General features: G+C 38.8%; 1 protein-coding gene across 1 annotated transcript; it reads right to left on the bottom strand.

Annotated features, from left to right (window-relative positions):
• Positions 1-9,729: 9,729 nt before the first annotated feature.
• Positions 9,730-23,070, bottom strand: LOC123886650. Its single transcript, XM_045935949.1, is given in 5 exon segments — positions 9,730-12,288; positions 12,382-13,752; positions 13,754-15,155; positions 17,752-18,758; positions 18,894-23,070. Coding segments are annotated over 5 exon segments (10,434 nt in total). The 5' UTR covers positions 22,989-23,070.
• Between the last annotated feature and the right edge of the window lie 2,831 nt (positions 23,071-25,901).

The following is a 25,901-nucleotide window of genomic DNA, read 5'->3' as shown; positions in this document are numbered from 1 at the left end:
CTGTTTAGGTTTTTTTTTAGCTTTTTGCTGCGTTTTTTTGTGATTTGGTCTTGGTTTCTTTGTTACTGCGTTTTTTGTTTGTCCTTTGATTGTCCCAATCACATTGTAAGTATTAACTAAGTTTATTTTTTTAAGTTATAGAAACATATATATTGTACTGTAATGGACTTGAGTTTTGCAACTACAAACCTCACTCTCTTCTCTTTGATTTTCGTTTCATTGATTTTTATTTATTTTTTATTTTTTTGGCACTTTGTCATGATCCAATCTATGGTCATGACCGGTGCACAAGCCACCACTAACTACTCTGTACTTAGCCTGACAAGCCTAATACACTAATATCTATTTAGCTAGAATGTTACAACAACTGAGTTTTAATTAAATTAGTAACTTAATTTAACTTTAGGCCAATGATAATTATTATTCACTACATTAAGGGGTTATTACATTCTACCCCCCTTAAAAAAAATTTGTCCTCGAAATTTCGCATTACTTAACAATTTGATCTTCTTCTGCTGCCTACTCTGATCAACTAATAGCTCTACTGTCACTTTAATCTATATACACAATATAGAGTAACTCTTCATGTTTATCAATCTCTTTTGTTCTTTTTCATAAGGTTTGCCACTAACAGCGATTATTACAACAAACCTTAATTAAAAAAAACATAGCTAGGAAGATATCGTAGACATTTTGAAATGAAATGGAAAGAGAATCGACTTTCATTCCGTGATTTGATATGCTCATTATTATCAACTAACATATTATTGAAGCACATAGCAATATGTTCTGAGACTATCATTCTCTATAATAAGTGTTTCTAAATAATATCCAGGAAGGAAATCTGGTAATATGGATGAACATAAATAAATAGAAACAAAAATGTACTAGTTTTAGCTTTAACAAGTTATGTCTTTTGCAATTGTAAATACAATGTCCCAAAATAACCAACACAGGGGCACTACAGTCACATGAATTACTGAGTATTTCAAACTAAGAATCTTGTATCTATACAACAACAAAGTTTCAAAAGGGCAGCCCTGTGTTAATATTAGAATGTAAAGAGTCCACAAAGGTTCATTATATTACACTTAAGAGATTAAAACACATTGGTTGTTTTTTTCTTTATGTTTTTTTTTTCTTTCTCATTTTGGTTTGAAATCTTTAGGATTTGAAGGCTTTATGAAATTTCTAGTTACTTTCTCATGTAAATCTTCGGTTTTTACATCTATTTTTTCTTTTATTTGTGTGTTTGTTTGTTTATGAGATAATGAGATTTAATAGATTGTTTTTGTGTAATTGTGTTTATATGTTTATGTGTGTGTGTGTTTCTGAGGTAATGATATTGGGAAAAAAAAGTTCTGATTTTTTTCTTTTGGGCCTTAGAATTGGTAGCTCTTCTTTCTTGACATCTTATAACTTCAGCCTCTTCAAAACAAAATCTTGTTGTGTGAAAATGACAATCAACTTTTTATTGTTGTGGTCTTAATAAAATATAATGTTTTTCCAAAGAAGTGTTGTTTTGAAAATGAATGGCTACGGCCACCTGATCGTATAGTTGGGTATATGATAGACTTAACCCTCGTAGAGGGGGGTTGAAACCCGCCTTTATATCTGGTGTTAAAGAGTTTGTAAGAAAGGCAAAAAGTCGACCTCAGTTTGTAAGCGATGGTGGAATCAGATGTCCTTGTGACAGGTGCACGTGTAGGCGTATACGGTCTGCATGTAGAGTCAAACTTCACTTGTATAAGTATGGGCTCAAACCAAATTATTTGTATTGGACTGGTCACGGCGAAGAAATCCCACGTATCGACCCAAATAATGTTCCAAGTAGTAGTGGACATATGGATAATGATGATCCATTTACGTTAATGCAACATATGGTCGAGGATGCATTTGATCGCTCAACATATGACTTCCAAAGTATGGGTGATGAGGACAACGAGGAAGAGATTAATGAAGAACCACCAAATGATGATGATCAAGACTTTTATGATTTGCTAACTACTGCAAATCGACCCTTATATGAGGGGGCTTCTGTTTCAAAACTTTCAATGTCTGTGAAACTTATGGCTTGCAAAACAAATTGGAATATTCCTCAAAAGTGTCTTGATTTCATTGCTAGCATGCTTATAGATGTGTGTCCTTCAAAGGATTTATTACCAAAAAAATTTTACCAAGCGGAAAAAATGGTGTATAAGCTAAGATTGAACTCTGAGAAAATTGACTGTTGTCCTAACGGGTGCATGTTGTTTTACAAAGATAATAGTGCAGATCAAGAGTGTACTCCCTCCGTCCCAAATTATAAGGGAAAATTGGTCAAATAAAGTTGATGTATTTGGTTAAGAATTTGGACTAAATACATCAATTTTGGTTGACCAATTTTCCCTTATATTTTGGGACGGAGGGAGTAGGTTTTATCATGAACCAAGATATCTTCCTCGTAAGACTGGGATAGGTAACTTCAAAGACATTCCAGCTAAGAGAATGTTCTACATGCCAATAACTCCTAGGTTGAAAAGATTGTATGCATCAATGGAAACTTTAGCCAAAATGGTATGACATCATAATAGACCGAGTTCAAGCGTTTTACGACATCCTTCTGATGGGGAAGCTTGGAAGCATTTTGATGCTATGTATCCAGATTTTGCAAGTGAACTGTAACGACCCATTTTTCGTATTCGTATATTTTATTAAATGTTATTTTATTTATTAATTGGCTTTTATTATTTTAGTGAGCGGCGAATAATTATTTAGCCGAACGTAAGTCATTAGGCGCGAGAACCTTGGTTTTGGGCTTAAGGGGCGTGAGAGGCATTGGGCCTAAGCCACTTGGGCTTGGTTCATGACTTTTAGGGAGAGGTATTTAAAGAACCTTGTCATGAGACTTAGCTCATTTCATGACATTTGTCTTAGAAGCAAGAGCAAAACCATAGAGCAAGGGCTAGGGTTTGATCAAGAGAGAAAGCTTGAGCAAGAGAAGGCTTGGATCATCGCCAAACTTAAGGTAAGAGATTAGAATTCATGATTCTTGAGTGGCAAGGAGAGGGGAGATTGTCTATGTCTCCATTCCCGAACTCTCCCACTCAATTTCTTTTAGACTTTTGATTAAGCTTTTGTATGTGAGTGTGATGTTCTTCATCATCACTTTGTATGTGTTAATCACTAGCTTGATTCCATGATAAATATGTATGTGTTTGGATCATGTTGAAAAAGTTTATGAAAGTTACTTAAAACCCAAGAAAATTGGCATGATTTTGATTATTTGAGGTATTTGGATGTTTGGAAGGGATGATTAATGTTCCTTGATACCATATATGTTTGGAATGATTGTTTATAAGAATTTATAACATGTTTGGATGAATTTTTGAGTTGATTCAATGTTTAAACCGCCTTAGAAAGCTCAAGAACAGATTTTCTTTCTGGTGTAGTTCGCTGAGCGAACAGGAGTTCGCTACAGCGAACTTGTTCGCCACAAGCTAGCTACCTGTTCGCCATGTACCTGTAATCCTCTGATGTAGTTCGCTACAGCGAACTGAGCTTCGCTTAGCGAATAAGTTCGCTACCTGTTCGCTACGGATTCGCTTAGCGAACAGTACTGAACCTGCAACTTTTGTTAATGGTTGTAAGTGTATTTAGGCACTTGTAACATGGTTTAAGGGTATCCTTACATGATTGTTGATGCTGTTAATGCTTATTGTTAATCGTTATATGATTCGCACGCGTATGCAATGACTTGTAGTTCAAGTGACTATGTTTATGTTTTGGCATTAATTTGTAATGTTAAGTGAATGTGTTAGGATTGTGTTCCCGCATTCATAAAAGTGTAGCTTCGAGCTAGAGAATATCATATGGTTGATATGTGTATACATACATGCATTCATGATTGTATGTGAACATTGGAAACTTGGGTTCCAATAACGAAAATGGATTATGTGTCCATAATGAAGCCGAGGATCGGATTAGATGAATCCATGAGTCCGGAGTTGCTATCCAACAGGATATAAAACTGTGTTGGCTTATCCAAGGGAGATAAGATGGTTCGGTAAGTTCCGACATATCCAGCATGATATAAAACTGTTCTTGGTCCACCGTTGGTGAGACATCTTGGTACCACATGCATTTAGTTATGTCTAGGGATGGCATGACAGTGAATTAATTGGCATTAGATACCTTAGGGTAAATGCGCATATATTTGATAAATGGTATGTGACATTATCTGGTTGAATTGTGTTGAACTTTATTAATTGATAATTGTTTAGTGAGATGTTTTGGCGTGAGTTAGAATATGCATGATGTAGTTCGAAAGTGTAAGACCTTTCTTTATACTCGTATGATATGCGATTATGTTTTCTAACTCTCTGCTTTGTGTTTATCTGCTGGACCTTTGGGGGTTCAGATATTCAGGCTGAGGACTGTGCTGACGTTTTAGACTGCGGTGTTAGCTGGGTGTTGAAGTTACCTTTTGGTGAGGAGACTTAGCATAGATTACTCCTCTTAGTACTAGCTTTTGGTTAGAGTTTGTAAATAGTAAATGCTCTGGTAATGTAACATCGAGTCGGGGTTACGCTTGGATTTCATCGTATATCGGTGTTACCTTTTGATATGCTAGTTCTTGTATAAGTGACATCCTTAGGGATGAATATGGCTTATGTATATATGTATATGTATATATATGCATGCTTGGTGTGATTGAATCCGCTGTTGCTTTTCATGTTAAACTTCATGACGCTCTGTGTGTGTATGCTTGTGTTTTTAATTACCGCGTGGCACTCTGCCTTTTACACTTGTTGAAAAAGTTTTTTAAAATTACGTTTTTAAGGGTAGTATGGGTTAGGGTTGTTACAATAGTGGTATCAGAGCAGGTCGGTTCGTGTGAACCAATTAGGACTTTTCTTTTCCCCGTATGAGCATGTGTAGGGAAACACTGTTAGTACTTTCTAACGTCTAGTTGTGATTCGTTCAGGAATCATGGCTGCTGCGAGAACGAATGCTCAGATTGCGGAGGCTTTGGCCGCACTCACCAACATTGTGGTTAGAGATCATCAACCGGGAAGAGAGGTAGAGATGAGGTTGGAACGGTTCATGAAGCAGAAACCGCCAACATTTACCGGAGGTTACAACCCGGATGGAGCTTACAAGTGGCTAGAGGAACTTAAAATAATTTTTGAAGCAATGGATTGTTCCGAGGAAGGGAAGACAACCCTTGGAACATATGTGTTGCGCGAGGAAGCGAACGTGTGGTGGAAGAACGCCAAGTTAAGGCTAGGACCCGGTGGTATGGCTATACCGTGGGCAATGTTTAAAAGAGAATTTTTGGTTAAGTATTTTTCCTGTGGATGTGAAGAATAAGAAGGTGGTGGAATTCATGGAACTGAAACAGGGGAATATGACGGTAGCTGATTATGCCGTCAAGTTCGAGACTTTGTGTGCGTTTAGTCCGCACTACAACACTTTGGAAGCGGGAGGACGACAAGTGCGTGAAGTTTGAAAGTGGTCTACGTCCAGACATTAAACATATGATTGTGATCAAAAATAAATTTAAAATAAGTAGTACAAGGCAGTTGACCTTGGTCGTTTCACAAGGACTCACAATCGGTTTAACAATGTTAGAAACAATTCAAAAGTGTAAAATATGGGGGGTTTTGTTCGATAACAGTGGAAGTAAAAAGCGAAAAAATTCAATTGCTATAAAGCGATCAATTCATTGGCTTCGGATAACTCGACCTTAATTCTATCATAGGTAATACATAATCATTCACACAACTATTTCTGCTTTGGTTTGATTTATAAAACTAATTATGCAAGCGAGAACCAGTTTTACAACGAATTCATTCGATTAAGCATCTAATGCGTTCAACCGGCCATGAAAGGTGATCAAGCATCTCAGACCACGGCCAATATCCTAACTTATTCGATCAACCTATTGCTAAGCGCAATTATATACCAATTTCTGTTCGGTTTAATTTATAACAAGCGATGAATTAAAACGAGTGAAATTACTGTATCAATTCGAATGTAACAATTAAGCAATCATCTAACAAGAATTAATACAGTGGAAAAGAGGACGAAATTGATAATGAAAAGCATAAACATGAACGAATTCTGACATTAAAAACAGACCTCAAGAATCATGAATCGAGTTCCTTCACCAATGAATTGAAAGATGAAAATTAGTTTTCCATGAAGTTGTGACGGCTAGGGTTTTGTAATTTTCGTGAACAGTGCATAATCCCTGACCTAGGTCAGGTTTTCGTTTAAATACAGCAAGCCAAATGGGCCATAAAACAATTGGGCCGAAAAACATAAAGTTGTGCTGAATTTAAATTCGTCTGGACTATAGATGCAATTATTTGACACACTTGCGCTCCGAACTGGGTTTTGGCCTCAACATGAAAGATGTAGCTCTTGATCTCAGCTTTCCAACGCATCTTCCCGCGCCTCAGTCTGATATTTGTAACTCCAGTTATGACCTGCGGACTGGAAGGGTGTCAAAATGCTATTTATTCATAAATTAAGTGCGAAAATAAAATAAAGTTAGAAATAAACTTAAACATAAAAACACATTAAAATAGTGAAAATAGTAAATTAAACAATAGGAATACACTAGTACAATAGTAGAAGAATGTGCATTAAAATGCACTGATCAAATTCCCCCACACTTGAACTTTTGCACTCCGAGCAAAACTCAAATGAAAAACTTAAAAACAAATCACAAGCAGTCAACATATTCCAGGTTTCAAGCTTCAAACCTTGGGTCAAAATTCAAAGATTGGCACAATTCTTATCTATCAACTTTCAATAATAATCTTGCGTGTGTGTGTGTACTGTCTCCCACTGTCAACCAAAGTAATGTCAAGATCCCTCTCTGAAACTACCATTCTAGATGCTAAGCTGTCATTCTTTTCCTATAATTTTGGATTTAACCAGAATTTCAGACTAGGGGGGGCTATTTCTTTTCAAGAGATCCAAAGCTTTTCAACATCAACTCAGGGGCAACTACCTTCAAGCTTTATTATAGTTTATTATTATTAATTGTTTTTAAGCTTTAGGTACTACTCCACCTTTTCACCTGACGGGATCTTACTTGTAATAAGTCCAACCTGTTACTCAGAGTAGAGCATCCTACACAGCACTTGTTCCTCCAGTTTCAGGCACAGGAACTTGTTCCTCCAGTTTCGGGCACAGGAACTTATTATATTCATTAATTTTAGCTCTTAAACAGTTTCCCTTTTTCTCAATTAATAGCAATGATCGGTCTATCTGTTACTCTAGCCTTTCCCCCACACTTAGTTCTAATCATACCTCCATTATATTCAAATTAGAGAACTTAGTCTAAAGAATAAATATTTCAGAGATTTATCTAGACATTACTAAGTTTGACAGTGTTCAAGCAGTTGTGCATTAAGTTGCAAAGACTATCATGTCAAGTATCAAAACAAAAAACTCCAAAAATTTCACTGACCCTACAGCTATCTGCCCTAGCCTTAGAACATGTGACTACTCATGATAATTTATTTTATTATTATTATTATTATTTTATTATTATTAAACACAAAAATGTAAAATGTCCCTAATTTGATCACGGTCGTTTCGTGATCAAAAATAAATTTAAAATAAGTAGTACAAGGCAGTTGACCTTGGTCGTTTCACAAGGACTCACAATCGGTTTAACAATGTTAGAAACAATTCAAAAGTGTAAAATATGGGGGGTTTGTTCGATAACAGTGGAAGTAAAAAGCGAAAAATTCCAATTGCTATAAAGCGATCAATTCATTGGCTTCGGATAACTCGACCTTAATTCTATCATAGGTAATACATAATCATTCACACAACTATTTCTGCTTTGGTTGATTTATAAAACTAATTATGCAAGCGAGAACCAGTTTTACAACGAATTCATTCGATTAAGCATCTAATGCGTTCAACCGGCCATGAAAGGTGATCAAGCATCTCAGACCACGACCAATATCCTAACTTATTCGATCAACCTATTGCTAAGCGCAATTATATACCAATTTCTGTTCGGTTTAATTTATAACAAGCGATGAATTAAAACGAGTGAAATTACTGTATCAATTCGAATGTAACAATTAAGCAATCATCTAACAAGAATTAATACAGTGGAAAAGAGGACGAAATTGATAATGAAAAGCATAAACATGAACGAATTCTGACATTAAAAACAGACCTCAAGAATCATGAATTGAGTTCCTTCACCAATGAATTGAAAGATGAAAATTAGTTTTCCATGAAGTTGTGACGGCTAGGGTTTTGTAATTTTCGTGAACAGTGCATAATCCCTGACCTAGGTCAGGTTTTCGTTTAAATACAGCAAGCCAAATGGGCCATAAAACAATTGGGCCGAAAAACATAAAGTTGTGCTGAATTTAAATTCGTCTGGACTATAGATGCAATTATTTGACACACTTGCGCTCCGAACTGGGTTTTGGCCTCAACATGAAAGATGTAGCTCTTGATCTCAGCTTTCCAACGCATCTTCCCGCGCCTCAGTCTGATATTTGTAACTCCAGTTATGACCTGCGGACTGGAAGGGTGTCAAAATGCTATTTATTCATAAATTAAGTGCGAAAATAAAATAAAGTTAGAAATAAACTTAAACATAAAAACACATTAAAATAGTGAAAATAGTAAATTAAACAATAGGAATACACTAGTACAATAGTAGAAGAATGTGCATTAAAATGCACTGATCAAATTCCCCCACACTTGAACTTTTGCACTCCGAGCAAAACTCAAATGAAAAACTTAAAAACAAATCACAAGCAGTCAACATATTCCAGGTTTCAAGCTTCAAACCTTGGGTCAAAATTCAAAGATTGGCACAATTCTTATCTATCAACTTTCAATAATAATCTTGCGTGTGTGTGTGTACTGTCTCCCACTGTCAACCAAAGTAATGTCAAGATCCCTCTCTGAAACTACCATTCTAGATGCTAAGCTGTCATTCTTTTCCTATAATTTTGGATTTAACCAGAATTTCAGACTAGGGGGGGCTATTTCTTTTCAAGAGATCCAAAGCTTTTCAACATCAACTCAGGGGCAACTACCTTCAAGCTTTATTATAGTTTATTATTATTAATTGTTTTTAAGCTTTAGGTACTACTCCACCTTTTCACCTGACGGGATCTTACTTGTAATAAGTCCAACCTGTTACTCAGAGTAGAGCATCCTACACAGCACTTGTTCCTCCAGTTTCAGGCACAGGAACTTGTTCCTCCAGTTTCGGGCACAGGAACTTATTATATTCATTAATTTTAGCTCTTAAACAGTTTCCCTTTTTCTCAATTAATAGCAATGATCGGTCTATCTGTTACTCTAGCCTTTCCCCCACACTTAGTTCTAATCATACCTCCATTATATTCAAATTAGAGAACTTAGTCTAAAGAATAAATATTTCAGAGATTTATCTAGACATTACTAAGTTTGACAGTGTTCAAGCAGTTGTGCATTAAGTTGCAAAGACTATCATGTCAAGTATCAAAACAAAAAACTCCAAAAATTTCACTGACCCTACAGCTATCTGCCCTAGCCTTAGAACATGTGACTACTCATGATAATTTATTTTATTATTATTATTATTATTATTATTTTATTATTATTAAACACAAAAATGTAAAATGTCCCTCCCCCACACTTAAACCAGACAGTGTCCGCAATGTAATAATAACACAAAGTGAGAGTAAAGGAAGGAACACACCCGAGGGGCTACGGTGTAGTTGCTGGGTAGAACGGCTTCTCCAAGGAGAGCTCTTCAACATGTCCCTCTTCTTCAGGCACTGAGCTTTCATGGAACAGCTTCAGTCGCTGTCCGTTTACTTTAAACACCTTGTTAGTACCTGCACTTTTTATTTCTACTGCACCATGAGGGAAAACATTAGTAACAACAAAAGGGCCAATCCACCGGGATCGAAGTTTCCCAGCCATTACTTTTAGGCGGGAGTTAAACAATAAAACCTGTTGGCCCACAGAAAATTCCTTCCTAGAAATCATTTTATCATGGAAGTGCTTAGTTTTCTCTTTATAAATCCTAGAGCTTTCATAAGCCTCTAATCTAAGCTCTTCCAGCTGTTGTAATTGGAGTTTTCTTTCAATACCTGCTTGTTGCAACTCAAAATTACAACTTTTCACCGCCCAATAAGCACGGTGTTCTACCTCAACAGGAAGATGGCATGCCTTACCAAAAACAAGTCGATAAGGAGACATCCCAATGGGTGTCTTGAAAGCTGTTCTTTGAGCCCAAAGTGCGTCTTCTAGACGACGACTCCAGTCCTTCCTGTTTGGCTGCACCATTTTCTCTAAAACCTGTTTGATCTCCCTGTTTGAGACCTCAGCTTGCCCATTCGTCTGTGGGTGATATGCAGTAGAGACTCTGTGCACAACTCCATACTTTCGGAGCAAAGCTTCCATGGTGCGGTTGCAGAAATGAGTGCCTTGGTCACTGATGATAGCTCGCGGTATTCCAAACCTACAAAAGATATTAGACCTGACAAAATCTGCAACAACTCTAGAATCATTAGTCCTAGTGGGGATAGCTTCCACCCACTTTGAAACATAATCAACAGCAAGCAAAATATAAAGAAAACCAAATGATACGGGAAAGGGACCCATGAAGTCGATTCCCCATACATCAAAAACCTCACAGAAAAGCATAGGCTGCTGAGGCATTTCACTCTTGCGAGTGATGTTTGTGCCTGCTATTTGGCACTCTTTACAAGTGCGGTAAGTCTCATAAGCATCCTTAAAAATAGTTGGCCAATAGAAACCTGAATCAAGTACTTTTCTCGCAGTTCTTTGCGGACCAAAGTGTCCGCCGACTTGAGATGCATGAGAAAATTTCAAAATAGATTCAATCTCATTGTCGGGGACACATCTTCTGATTACCTGATCACTACCAAACTTCCATAGATATGGATCATCCCAAACATAATATTTGGCATCACTCTTGAGTTTATGAACCTGTGATCTCGATGCACCTGTAGGAAAAACACCAGCAACAAGAAAATTAACAATGTCAGCAAACCAAGGTGTAATACCATGTAAAAGAAACAACTGCTCATCAGGAAAATCATCCTGAATAGGAAAAGGATCTTCATCTCTCTCTATCCTGCTCAAGTGGTCAGCCACTAAGTTCTCAGCTCCACTCTTGTCTTTAATCTCTACATTAAACTCTTGGAGCAACAACATCCATCGGATCAATCTCGGTTTTGCATCCGGCTTCTTCAGCAAGTATTTCAAAGCTGCATGGTCAGTAAAAACAACAACCTTGGAACCTAGCAAATAAGATCTGAATTTATCAAGAGCAAAAACAATAGCTACCAGTTCTTTTTCAGTGGTAGTGTAATTTGACTGTGCAGAATCTAAAGTCCTAGAAGCATAGTAAATAACATGGGCAGCCTTGTCAATTCTTTGTGCAAGGACAGCTCCAACAGCATAATTAGAAGCATCACACATAAGCTCAAAAGGGAGGGTCCAGTCAGGGGGCTGGATTATGGGAGCGGAGGTCAATGCTTTCTTCAAGAAGTCAAACGCTTGTTTGCACTTGTCATCGAAGCTGAAAGTGACATCATTCTTCAACAAGTTTGACAGCGGAAGAGCTATCTTGCTGAAATCCTTGATGAAACGCCTGTAAAAACCTGCATGACCAAGAAAAGAACGAATCTCGCGAACGCAAGACGGGTAAGGCAGTGTAGAAATCACATCAATCTTAGCAGGGTCAACAGAAATTCCTTTTTCAGAAATAATGTGACCAAGAACAATTCCCTGCCTAACCATAAAATGACATTTTTCATAATTTAAAACAAGGTTAGTCTCGATGCATCTTTCTAATATCAAGTTTAAACTGTTCAAGCATGCATCAAAAGAGGAACCATAGACAGTGAAATCGTCCATAAAGACTTCCATGCAGTTTTCAATGAAATCAGAAAAAATGCTAATCATGCATCGCTGGAAAGTGCCAGGAGCATTGCAAAGACCAAAGGGCATCCTCCTGTAAGCAAAAGTACCGAAGGGACAGGTAAAAGTGGTCTTCTCTTGATCTTCCGGTGCAATATGAATTTGAAAATAACCTGAAAAACCATCAAGAAAACAATAATGTGATTTACCAGCTAGCCGTTCAAGCATTTGGTCAATGAACGGTAAAGGGAAGTGATCCTTTCTCGTAGCCTGGTTCAATCTCCTGTAATCAATACAAACTCTCCAGCTGTTCTGAACTCTAGTGGGAACAAGTTCATTTTTTTCATTTTTCACCACTGTAAGTCCAGATTTCTTAGGTACAACCTGCACTGGGCTTACCCACTTACTGTCAGAGATAGGATAAATTATACCTGCTTGCAAGAGTTTGGTTACCTCCTTCTTCACAACATCAAGAATCAAAGGATTAAGCCTCCTTTGGGGCTGCCTTACTGTTTTGGATCCATCCTCAAGTAGAATCCTGTGCATGCACATCGATGGACTAATACCTGGAAGGTCGGCTAATGTCCACCCGATTGCTTTCTTGTGCTTCTTCAGGACCTGCAAAAGTTTGTGTTCTTGATCGAAATCAAGGTTAGAAGAGATAATAACAGGGAGTTTTTCATTACTCTCCAAGTAAGCATATTTCAGGTTCTCAGGAAGTGGTTTAAGCTCCAAGGATGGTGGTTGTTCTATGGATGGTTTTGTTGGAACAGTCGGAATGTCAAGAGTTTCAACTGCGTAAACAACTTCATTGGCAGCCTCATTGACAACTTCTCCTTCGCCCTGCAAATTAAACTCAGCACAACCAACACAGAGGTTAGTATCGGTACAAACATCACATGAGTAATCATCAGCTGAACACAAATCAGAATGAAATTCATCAACAATTTCAGAAAGCAGTTCTAATTGAAAAACAGAGTGCTCTTCTAAAGGGTATTTCATAGCATCGAAAATATTAAACTTTGCAACAATGTCACCAAATTCCATGGACATGGTCCCATCATCAACGTCGATTTTTGTCTTTGCCGTCTTCATGAATGGTCTGCCCAAGATGATCGGCGATCTGCTTGACTCTGTTTCTCCAGCCATGTCAAGGATGTAAAAATCTGCAGGGAAAATCAAGTCATTAACTTGAACTAGCACATCTTCCACCACTCCAACAGGGCGAGCATTGCTCCTGTTTGCTAGCTGAATAGTAAGACCTGTATGCTGCAAAGGACCAAGATCAAGATTGTTAAAAATAGAAGTAGGCATGACATTAATAGAAGCTCCTAAATCTAACATGCAATTTTCGAATTTTCTATCCCCAATGGTACACGGAATAGAGAAAGTTCCTGGATCCTTGCATTTCTGTGGCATGGCCTGATTGAGGGCTGAGACATTAGCTTTTTCAGGCTCAGGTTCGAGTGCAGCATTAGACTCAATAAGGGCTGAAACATTTCGGCCCAGATTAACTCTCTCATTTCCCTTTACTTTCCTCTTGTTTGTGCACAAATCCTTCAAGAATTTTGCATATTTCGGAATCTGCTTGATCACATCGAGGAGAGGAATATTGACTGCTACTTTGCTGAATACATCAAGAATCTCCTTGTCTTCTTCCGCCTTATTCTTTTTATTTTTCTGCACCCTTTGAGGAAAAGGGATTGGTGGCACATATGCTTTTTCAGTCTCAGCAGTCTCAGCGGTCGCAGAAGGTTCAGCAGGTTCAGGAACAGATGATGTTGCAATGGTTTTTTTTTCTTTTCTCTGGAGCTGGAGCTGGTTCGGTCACTCTTCCGGATCGCAAGGTAATTGCACTCACATTCCCATTTGGGTTCGGAACTGATTGTGCAGGAAGGTTACCGGAGCCTTGAGCTTGTAATTGGCCTATTGCATTGGCCATTTGTCCCATCTGTGTTGTCAAGGTCTGAATGCTAGCATCGGTCCTTTGTTGGAACTGGAGGTTGTTCACGGACATTTGTTTAACAAGATCCTCTAAGGATGGTCCGGAAGGTGTAGAGGCAACAGCTTGAGGTGGATTCTGTTGTTGGCTGGTTTGTGGGTTTCCATATCGAAGGTTGGGATGGTTCCTCCAACTGGGATGATATTTGTTGGTGGATAGGTCAGGAGTGTTGTTGTACCTGTTTTGGTTGTAAAGGTTGGCTGCATAAGCTTGTGGCAGCTCAGTAATGGACTCGTCTCTCAGAATGGGACAGGTGTCGGTCGGGTGCTCAGGAGAGGTACAAATACCGCACAAAGTTGTTGTTTGAGGTTTTACTAATGCCAACTGCTTGACTAAGGTGGTGAGATCGTCAAGTCTGGTCTCTAGAGCTTTGTTGGAAGAAACCTGCATTTGATTCACGCTTTGAACAGAATTGTCTCTAGTGGTAAACTGTTGAGAATTAAGAGACATGTTTTCAATGAGGGCTTTGGCAGCGGCTGGAGTTTTATCGACTAGCGCTCCACCACTAGCAGCATCAAGAATGTTCCTGTCCATTGGTAACAACCCCTCATAAAAGTATTGGATGAGGAGTTGCTCGGTAATCTGGTGTTGAGGGCAGCTAGATACCAAGTGTTTGAACCTCTCCCAATACTCGGTCAGCGACTCATTACCTTGTCTAACGCCACAAATCTCCTTTCTTATTGAGGCAGCTCTGGAAGCAGGAAAATATCTTTCCAAGAACACTTTTTTCAGGGCAGTCCAGCTTGCAATTGAGTTTGGCTCGAGATAATATATCCAATCCTTCGCTGCACCCTGCAATGAAAAAGGAAAAGCTCGAAGTTTGATGTGATCTTCAGTGATCCCTTCAGGCTTAAGTGGTGTAGAACACACCACTTGGAATTCTTTCAGATGTTTGTGCGGATCCTCACCTGCAAGACCACTAAACTTGGGCAACAAGTGTATTAAACCTGATTTTAATTCAAAAGGAACAGCAGCAGCATCATATTCAATACACAAGCCATTATAATTCACATCAGGAGCAGCTAATTGCCTTAAGGTTCTATTATCAGCCATTTCAAAATCAAGTTCAGAATCCGAAGCAAACAAGTTATGCAAGTAGTCAGGCTCAGAATCAGATATAGGGTTAGAATCAATGTTACCGGAATGCACGCTATTAGCTCGGTTGAGCCTCTTGCGTGCGTGGAGTGTTCTTTCTATCTCAGGGTCAGGAAGCACTAATTGGAACTGTCCAGCAGACCTGGTCATGCAAGAAGTGATAAACAACAATTACGGTAATTCCAACTATGTCCCTACAACGAAAATAGGTGAGTAAAATAGAAAACAGGTCAAACTGAATGAGAAAAAATCTAAAAATACCACGAAAATTCTAATTAACTAAAATAAAGATGACACAAATTTTTTTGGATTTTTTCGAAAATACGAAATCAGTAAAAAATTAAAATAAAATAGAAAAACGAGGAATTTGGGGCTGAGAGGGTGGTGTCCCGTATTTTGTCCCAAAATAGGGGATTTTGAACCCTGATTTTTTTCTGAGGGAATGGGATGGTCGAAAAGCAGAACAGACGCAAAATCAGCCCTAATTCGTCTCTTAATTTTTCGTACGGCAAACACGCAATAGCAAAAGAAACAAGCAATTCTAATACTGATTAACACAATTATGAGTCCCCGGCAAGGGCGCCAATTTGATCACGGTCGTTTCGTGATCAAAAATAAATTTAAAATAAGTAGTACAAGGCAGTTGACCTTGGTCGTTTCACAAGGACTCACAATCGGTTTAACAATGTTAGAAACAATTCAAAAGTGTAAAATATGGGGGGTTTGTTCGATAACAGTGGAAGTAAAAAGCGAAAAATTCAATTGCTATAAAGCGATCAATTCATTGGCTTCGGATAACTCGACCTTAATTCTATCATAGGTAATACATAATCATTCACACAACTATTTCTGCTTTGGTTGATTTATAAAACTAATTATGCAAGCGAGAACCAGTTTTACAACGAATTCATTCGATTAAGCATCTAATGCGTTCAACCGGCCATGAAAGGTGATCAAGCATCTCAGACCACGGCCAATATCCTAACTTATTCGATCAACCTATTGCTAAGCGCAATTATATACCAATTTCTGTTCGGTTTAATTTATAACAAGCGATGAATTAAAACGAGTGAAATTACTGTATCAATTCGAATGTAACAATTAAGCAATCATCTAACAAGAATTAATACAGTGGAAAAGAGGACGAAATTGATAATGAAAAGCATAAACATGAACGAATTCTGACATTAAAAACAGACCTCAAGAATCATGAATCGAGTTCCTTCACCAATGAATTGAAAGATGAAAATTAGTTTTCCATGAAGTTGTGACGGCTAGGGTTTTGTAATTTTCGTGAACAGTGCATAATCCCTGACCTAGGTCAGGTTTTCGTTTAAATACAGCAAGCCAAATGGGCCATAAAACAATTGGGCCGAAAAACATAAAGTTGTGCTGAATTTAAATTCGTCTGGACTATAGATGCAATTATTTGACACACTTGCGCTCCGAACTGGGTTTTGGCCTCAACATGAAAGATGTAGCTCTTGATCTCAGCTTTCCAACGCATCTTCCCGCGCCTCAGTCTGATATTTGTAACTCCAGTTATGACCTGCGGACTGGAAGGGTGTCAAAATGCTATTTATTCATAAATTAAGTGCGAAAATAAAATAAAGTTAGAAATAAACTTAAACATAAAAACACATTAAAATAGTGAAAATAGTAAATTAAACAATAGGAATACACTAGTACAATAGTAGAAGAATGTGCATTAAAATGCACTGATCAAATTCCCCCACACTTGAACTTTTGCACTCCGAGCAAAACTCAAATGAAAAACTTAAAAACAAATCACAAGCAGTCAACATATTCCAGGTTTCAAGCTTCAAACCTTGGGTCAAAATTCAAAGATTGGCACAATTCTTATCTATCAACTTTCAATAATAATCTTGCGTGTGTGTGTGTACTGTCTCCCACTGTCAACCAAAGTAATGTCAAGATCCCTCTCTGAAACTACCATTCTAGATGCTAAGCTGTCATTCTTTTCCTATAATTTTGGATTTAACCAGAATTTCAGACTAGGGGGGGCTATTTCTTTTCAAGAGATCCAAAGCTTTTCAACATCAACTCAGGGGCAACTACCTTCAAGCTTTATTATAGTTTATTATTATTAATTGTTTTTAAGCTTTAGGTACTACTCCACCTTTTCACCTGACGGGATCTTACTTGTAATAAGTCCAACCTGTTACTCAGAGTAGAGCATCCTACACAGCACTTGTTCCTCCAGTTTCAGGCACAGGAACTTGTTCCTCCAGTTTCGGGCACAGGAACTTATTATATTCATTAATTTTAGCTCTTAAACAGTTTCCCTTTTTCTCAATTAATAGCAATGATCGGTCTATCTGTTACTCTAGCCTTTCCCCCACACTTAGTTCTAATCATACCTCCATTATATTCAAATTAGAGAACTTAGTCTAAAGAATAAATATTTCAGAGATTTATCTAGACATTACTAAGTTTGACAGTGTTCAAGCAGTTGTGCATTAAGTTGCAAAGACTATCATGTCAAGTATCAAAACAAAAAACTCCAAAAATTTCACTGACCCTACAGCTATCTGCCCTAGCCTTAGAACATGTGACTACTCATGATAATTTATTTTATTATTATTATTATTATTATTTTATTATTATTAAACACAAAAATGTAAAATGTCCCTCCCCCACACTTAAACCAGACAGTGTCCGCAATGTAATAATAACACAAAGTGAGAGTAAAGGAAGGAACACACCCGAGGGGCTACGGTGTAGTTGCTGGGTAGAACGGCTTCTCCAAGGAGAGCTCTTCAACATGTCCCTCTTCTTCAGGCACTGAGCTTTCATGGAACAGCTTCAGTCGCTGTCCGTTTACTTTAAACACCTTGTTAGTACCTGCACTTTTTATTTCTACTGCACCATGAGGGAAAACATTAGTAACAACAAAAGGGCCAATCCACCGGGATCGAAGTTTCCCAGCCATTACTTTTAGGCGGGAGTTAAACAATAAAACCTGTTGGCCCACAGAAAATTCCTTCCTAGAAATCATTTTATCATGGAAGTGCTTAGTTTTCTCTTTATAAATCCTAGAGCTTTCATAAGCCTCTAATCTAAGCTCTTCCAGCTGTTGTAATTGGAGTTTTCTTTCAATACCTGCTTGTTGCAACTCAAAATTACAACTTTTCACCGCCCAATAAGCACGGTGTTCTACCTCAACAGGAAGATGGCATGCCTTACCAAAAACAAGTCGATAAGGAGACATCCCAATGGGTGTCTTGAAAGCTGTTCTTTGAGCCCAAAGTGCGTCTTCTAGACGACGACTCCAGTCCTTCCTGTTTGGCTGCACCATTTTCTCTAAAACCTGTTTGATCTCCCTGTTTGAGACCTCAGCTTGCCCATTCGTCTGTGGGTGATATGCAGTAGAGACTCTGTGCACAACTCCATACTTTCGGAGCAAAGCTTCCATGGTGCGGTTGCAGAAATGAGTGCCTTGGTCACTGATGATAGCTCGCGGTATTCCAAACCTACAAAAGATATTAGACCTGACAAAATCTGCAACAACTCTAGAATCATTAGTCCTAGTGGGGATAGCTTCCACCCACTTTGAAACATAATCAACAGCAAGCAAAATATAAAGAAAACCAAATGATACGGGAAAGGGACCCATGAAGTCGATTCCCCATACATCAAAAACCTCACAGAAAAGCATAGGCTGCTGAGGCATTTCACTCTTGCGAGTGATGTTTGTGCCTGCTATTTGGCACTCTTTACAAGTGCGGTAAGTCTCATAAGCATCCTTAAAAATAGTTGGCCAATAGAAACCTGAATCAAGTACTTTTCTCGCAGTTCTTTGCGGACCAAAGTGTCCGCCGACTTGAGATGCATGAGAAAATTTCAAAATAGATTCAATCTCATTGTCGGGGACACATCTTCTGATTACCTGATCACTACCAAACTTCCATAGATATGGATCATCCCAAACATAATATTTGGCATCACTCTTGAGTTTATGAACCTGTGATCTCGATGCACCTGTAGGAAAAACACCAGCAACAAGAAAATTAACAATGTCAGCAAACCAAGGTGTAATACCATGTAAAAGAAACAACTGCTCATCAGGAAAATCATCCTGAATAGGAAAAGGATCTTCATCTCTCTCTATCCTGCTCAAGTGGTCAGCCACTAAGTTCTCAGCTCCACTCTTGTCTTTAATCTCTACATTAAACTCTTGGAGCAACAACATCCATCGGATCAATCTCGGTTTTGCATCCGGCTTCTTCAGCAAGTATTTCAAAGCTGCATGGTCAGTAAAAACAACAACCTTGGAACCTAGCAAATAAGATCTGAATTTATCAAGAGCAAAAACAATAGCTAGCAGTTCTTTTTCAGTGGTAGTGTAATTTGACTGTGCAGAATCTAAAGTCCTAGAAGCATAGTAAATAACATGGGCAGCCTTGTCAATTCTTTGTGCAAGGACAGCTCCAACAGCATAATTAGAAGCATCACACATAAGCTCAAAAGGGAGGGTCCAGTCAGGGGGCTGGATTATGGGAGCGGAGGTCAATGCTTTCTTCAAGAAGTCAAACGCTTGTTTGCACTTGTCATCGAAGCTGAAAGTGACATCATTCTTCAACAAGTTTGACAGCGGAAGAGCTATCTTGCTGAAATCCTTGATGAAACGCCTGTAAAAACCTGCATGACCAAGAAAAGAACGAATCTCGCGAACGCAAGACGGGTAAGGCAGTGTAGAAATCACATCAATCTTAGCAGGGTCAACAGAAATTCCTTTTTCAGAAATAATGTGACCAAGAACAATTCCCTGCCTAACCATAAAATGACATTTTTCATAATTTAAAACAAGGTTAGTCTCGATGCATCTTTCTAATATCAAGTTTAAACTGTTCAAGCATGCATCAAAAGAGGAACCATAGACAGTGAAATCGTCCATAAAGACTTCCATGCAGTTTTCAATGAAATCAGAAAAAATGCTAATCATGCATCGCTGGAAAGTGCCAGGAGCATTGCAAAGACCAAAGGGCATCCTCCTGTAAGCAAAAGTACCGAAGGGACAGGTAAAAGTGGTCTTCTCTTGATCTTCCGGTGCAATATGAATTTGAAAATAACCTGAAAAACCATCAAGAAAACAATAATGTGATTTACCAGCTAGCCGTTCAAGCATTTGGTCAATGAACGGTAAAGGGAAGTGATCCTTTCTCGTAGCCTGGTTCAATCTCCTGTAATCAATACAAACTCTCCAGCTGTTCTGAACTCTAGTGGGAACAAGTTCATTTTTTTCATTTTTCACCACTGTAAGTCCAGATTTCTTAGGTACAACCTGCACTGGGCTTACCCACTTACTGTCAGAGATAGGATAAATTATACCTGCTTGCAAGAGTTTGGTTACCTCCTTCTTCACAACATCAAGAATCAAAGGATTAAGCCTCCTTTGGGGCTGCCTTACTGTTTTGGATCCATCCTCAAGTAGAATCCTGTGCATGCACATCGATGGACTAATACCTGGAAGGTCGGCTAATGTCCACCCGATTGCTTTCTTGTGCTTCTTCAGGACCTGCAAAAGTTTGTGTTCTTGATCGAAATCAAGGTTAGAAGAGATAATAACAGGGAGTTTTTCATTACTCTCCAAGTAAGCATATTTCAGGTTCTCAGGAAGTGGTTTAAGCTCCAAGGATGGTGGTTGTTCTATGGATGGTTTTGTTGGAACAGTCGGAATGTCAAGAGTTTCAACTGCGTAAACAACTTCATTGGCAGCCTCATTGACAACTTCTCCTTCGCCCTGCAAATTAAACTCAGCACAACCAACACAGAGGTTAGTATCGGTACAAACATCACATGAGTAATCATCAGCTGAACACAAATCAGAATGAAATTCATCAACAATTTCAGAAAGCAGTTCTAATTGAAAAACAGAGTGCTCTTCTAAAGGGTATTTCATAGCATCGAAAATATTAAACTTTGCAACAATGTCACCAAATTCCATGGACATGGTCCCATCATCAACGTCGATTTTTGTCTTTGCCGTCTTCATGAATGGTCTGCCCAAGATGATCGGCGATCTGCTTGACTCTGTTTCTCCAGCCATGTCAAGGATGTAAAAATCTGCAGGGAAAATCAAGTCATTAACTTGAACTAGCACATCTTCCACCACTCCAACAGGGCGAGCATTGCTCCTGTTTGCTAGCTGAATAGTAAGACCTGTATGCTGCAAAGGACCAAGATCAAGATTGTTAAAAATAGAAGTAGGCATGACATTAATAGAAGCTCCTAAATCTAACATGCAATTTTCGAATTTTCTATCCCCAATGGTACACGGAATAGAGAAAGTTCCTGGATCCTTGCATTTCTGTGGCATGGCCTGATTGAGGGCTGAGACATTAGCTTTTTCAGGCTCAGGTTCGAGTGCAGCATTAGACTCAATAAGGGCTGAAACATTTCGGCCCAGATTAACTCTCTCATTTCCCTTTACTTTCCTCTTGTTTGTGCACAAATCCTTCAAGAATTTTGCATATTTCGGAATCTGCTTGATCACATCGAGGAGAGGAATATTGACTGCTACTTTGCTGAATACATCAAGAATCTCCTTGTCTTCTTCCGCCTTATTCTTTTTATTTTTCTGCACCCTTTGAGGAAAAGGGATTGGTGGCACATATGCTTTTTCAGTCTCAGCAGTCTCAGCGGTCGCAGAAGGTTCAGCAGGTTCAGGAACAGATGATGTTGCAATGGTTTTTTTTCTTTTCTCTGGAGCTGGAGCTGGTTCGGTCACTCTTCCGGATCGCAAGGTAATTGCACTCACATTCCCATTTGGGTTCGGAACTGATTGTGCAGGAAGGTTACCGGAGCCTTGAGCTTGTAATTGGCCTATTGCATTGGCCATTTGTCCCATCTGTGTTGTCAAGGTCTGAATGCTAGCATCGGTCCTTTGTTGGAACTGGAGGTTGTTCACGGACATTTGTTTAACAAGATCCTCTAAGGATGGTCCGGAAGGTGTAGAGGCAACAGCTTGAGGTGGATTCTGTTGTTGGCTGGTTTGTGGGTTTCCATATCGAAGGTTGGGATGGTTCCTCCAACTGGGATGATATTTGTTGGTGGATAGGTCAGGAGTGTTGTTGTACCTGTTTTGGTTGTAAAGGTTGGCTGCATAAGCTTGTGGCAGCTCAGTAATGGACTCGTCTCTCAGAATGGGACAGGTGTCGGTCGGGTGCTCAGGAGAGGTACAAATACCGCACAAAGTTGTTGTTTGAGGTTTTACTAATGCCAACTGCTTGACTAAGGTGGTGAGATCGTCAAGTCTGGTCTCTAGAGCTTTGTTGGAAGAAACCTGCATTTGATTCACGCTTTGAACAGAATTGTCTCTAGTGGTAAACTGTTGAGAATTAAGAGACATGTTTTCAATGAGGGCTTTGGCAGCGGCTGGAGTTTTATCGACTAGCGCTCCACCACTAGCAGCATCAAGAATGTTCCTGTCCATTGGTAACAACCCCTCATAAAAGTATTGGATGAGGAGTTGCTCGGTAATCTGGTGTTGAGGGCAGCTAGATACCAAGTGTTTGAACCTCTCCCAATACTCGGTCAGCGACTCATTACCTTGTCTAACGCCACAAATCTCCTTTCTTATTGAGGCAGCTCTGGAAGCAGGAAAATATCTTTCCAAGAACACTTTTTTCAGGGCAGTCCAGCTTGCAATTGAGTTTGGCTCGAGATAATATATCCAATCCTTCGCTGCACCCTGCAATGAAAAAGGAAAAGCTCGAAGTTTGATGTGATCTTCAGTGATCCCTTCAGGCTTAAGTGGTGTAGAACACACCACTTGGAATTCTTTCAGATGTTTGTGCGGATCCTCACCTGCAAGACCACTAAACTTGGGCAACAAGTGTATTAAACCTGATTTTAATTCAAAAGGAACAGCAGCAGCATCATATTCAATACACAAGCCATTATAATTCACATCAGGAGCAGCTAATTGCCTTAAGGTTCTATTATCAGCCATTTCAAAATCAAGTTCAGAATCCGAAGCAAACAAGTTATGCAAGTAGTCAGGCTCAGAATCAGATATAGGGTTAGAATCAATGTTACCGGAATGCACGCTATTAGCTCGGTTGAGCCTCTTGCGTGCGTGGAGTGTTCTTTCTATCTCAGGGTCAGGAAGCACTAATTGGAACTGTCCAGCAGACCTGGTCATGCAAGAAGTGATAAACAACAATTACGGTAATTCCAACTATGTCCCTACAACGAAAATAGGTGAGTAAAATAGAAAACAGGTCAAACTGAATGAGAAAAAATCTAAAAATACCACGAAAATTCTAATTAACTAAAATAAAGATGACACAAATTTTTTTGGATTTTTTCGAAAATACGAAATCAGTAAAAAATTAAAATAAAATAGAAAAACGAGGAATTTGGGGCTGAGAGGGTGGTGTCCCGTATTTTGTCCCAAAATAGGGGATTTTGAACCCTGATTTTTTTCTGAGGGAATGGGATGGTCGAAAAGCAGAACAGACGCAAAATCAGCCCTAATTCGTCTCTTAATTTTTCGTACGGCAAACACGCAATAGCAAAAGAAACAAGCAATTCTAATACTGATTAACACAATTATGAGTCCCCGGCAACGGCGCCAATTTGATCACGGTCGTTTCGTGATCAAAAATAAATTTAAAATAAGTAGTACAAGGCAGTTGACCTTGGTCGTTTCACAAGGACTCACAATCGGTTTAACAATGTTAGAAACAATTCAAAAGTGTAAAATATGGGGGGTTTGTTCGATAACAGTGGAAGTAAAAAGCGAAAAATTCAATTGCTATAAAGCGATCAATTCATTGGCTTCGGATAACTCGACCTTAATTCTATCATAGGTAATACATAATCATTCACACAACTATTTCTGCTTTGGTTGATTTATAAAACTAATTATGCAAGCGAGAACCAGTTTTACAACGAATTCATTCGATTAAGCATCTAATGCGTTCAACCGGCCATGAAAGGTGATCAAGCATCTCAGACCACGGCCAATATCCTAACTTATTCGATCAACCTATTGCTAAGCGCAATTATATACCAATTTCTGTTCGGTTTAATTTATAACAAGCGATGAATTAAAACGAGTGAAATTACTGTATCAATTCGAATGTAACAATTAAGCAATCATCTAACAAGAATTAATACAGTGGAAAAGAGGACGAAATTGATAATGAAAAGCATAAACATGAACGAATTCTGACATTAAAAACAGACCTCAAGAATCATGAATCGAGTTCCTTCACCAATGAATTGAAAGATGAAAATTAGTTTTCCATGAAGTTGTGACGGCTAGGGTTTTGTAATTTTCGTGAACAGTGCATAATCCCTGACCTAGGTCAGGTTTTCGTTTAAATACAGCAAGCCAAATGGGCCATAAAACAATTGGGCCGAAAAACATAAAGTTGTGCTGAATTTAAATTCGTCTGGACTATAGATGCAATTATTTGACACACTTGCGCTCCGAACTGGGTTTTGGCCTCAACATGAAAGATGTAGCTCTTGATCTCAGCTTTCCAACGCATCTTCCCGCGCCTCAGTCTGATATTTGTAACTCCAGTTATGACCTGCGGACTGGAAGGGTGTCAAAATGCTATTTATTCATAAATTAAGTGCGAAAATAAAATAAAGTTAGAAATAAACTTAAACATAAAAACACATTAAAATAGTGAAAATAGTAAATTAAACAATAGGAATACACTAGTACAATAGTAGAAGAATGTGCATTAAAATGCACTGATCAATTGGATTTTCACAGATAAGGGATTTTGCGACCCTTGTGAACAAGAGTAGGATCTGTGATGAAGATGGTAGGGCAAAGGTGAATTACTACAAAGCTGTGAATGACCGAAAAGGGAAAGGACAAGAGCGCGGGAAACCTTATGACAACCGCGGTAAAGGAAATACAAGTGGTGGTAAGAAGCCGGTGAATGGGAATTGTTACAACTGTGGAGAAAGGGGTCATATGTCATATGATTGCCCGAAGAAAGGAGATAGGTGTAAGAATTGTGGAAAACTGGGCCACAAGACCGAAGTGTGTAGGACAAAAGTGGTGTGTTTCAACTGTGGTGAGGAAGGCCACAAGAGTCCGACTTGTAAGAAGCCCAAGAAGGTGATGGGCAAGGTGTTTGCTTTGAGTGGAGAGGATGCTAGCCTTGAGGACAATCTCATTAGAGGTACGTGTTTCATCTATGACACTCCTTTAATTGCGATTATAGATACGGGAGCGACGCATTCTTTTATTTCTTTGGATTGTGCGAAGCGTCTTAGTATTCCTTTAACGGATATGACGGGTAGGATGGAAATAGAAACTCCTGCTAATGGTTCAGTGATTACCCGACAAGTATGTCGTAATTGCCCCGTAACCATTTTTGATAGGCACTTTGGTATGGATTTAGTGTGTATTCCACTTAGTGGCATGGATGTAATTTTTGGTATGAATTGGTTAATCTTCAACCGAATTCATATCAACTGTCGTGAGAAGGCCGTTGTTTTTCTGAAGCCGGAAGAGAACTTGCATTTGATGAGCGGGAAGGAAGTATCGGAAGCGTTGAAAGAACATGCCGAGATGTTCATGATGTTTGCATCATTGAAACTCGAAGGAGGGGTTAAGATAGAAGAGTTACCGATCGTTTGTGAATTCCCAGATGTGTTTCCGGATGATATATCTGACGTGCCTCCGAAGCGAGAGGTAGAGTTTTCTATCGACCTAGTACCTGGAACTAGTCCGATATCGATGGCGCCGTATCGAATGTCAGCGTCAGAGTTGAATGAGTTGAAGAAGCAACTTGAAGAGCTGCTTGAGAAGAGGTTTGTTCGACCGAGTGTTTCGCCATGGGGAGCGCCGGTACTACTTGTGAAGAAGAAAGACGGAAGCATGAGATTATGT

The sequence above is a fragment of the Trifolium pratense genome, linkage group LG5, assembly GCF_020283565.1.
Source record: "Trifolium pratense cultivar HEN17-A07 linkage group LG5, ARS_RC_1.1, whole genome shotgun sequence".
NCBI classification, from domain to species: domain Eukaryota; kingdom Viridiplantae; phylum Streptophyta; class Magnoliopsida; order Fabales; family Fabaceae; genus Trifolium; species Trifolium pratense.
The sequence above is the reverse complement of the archived record's forward strand: the minus strand, read 5'-3'. Positions and strand labels throughout refer to the sequence as shown.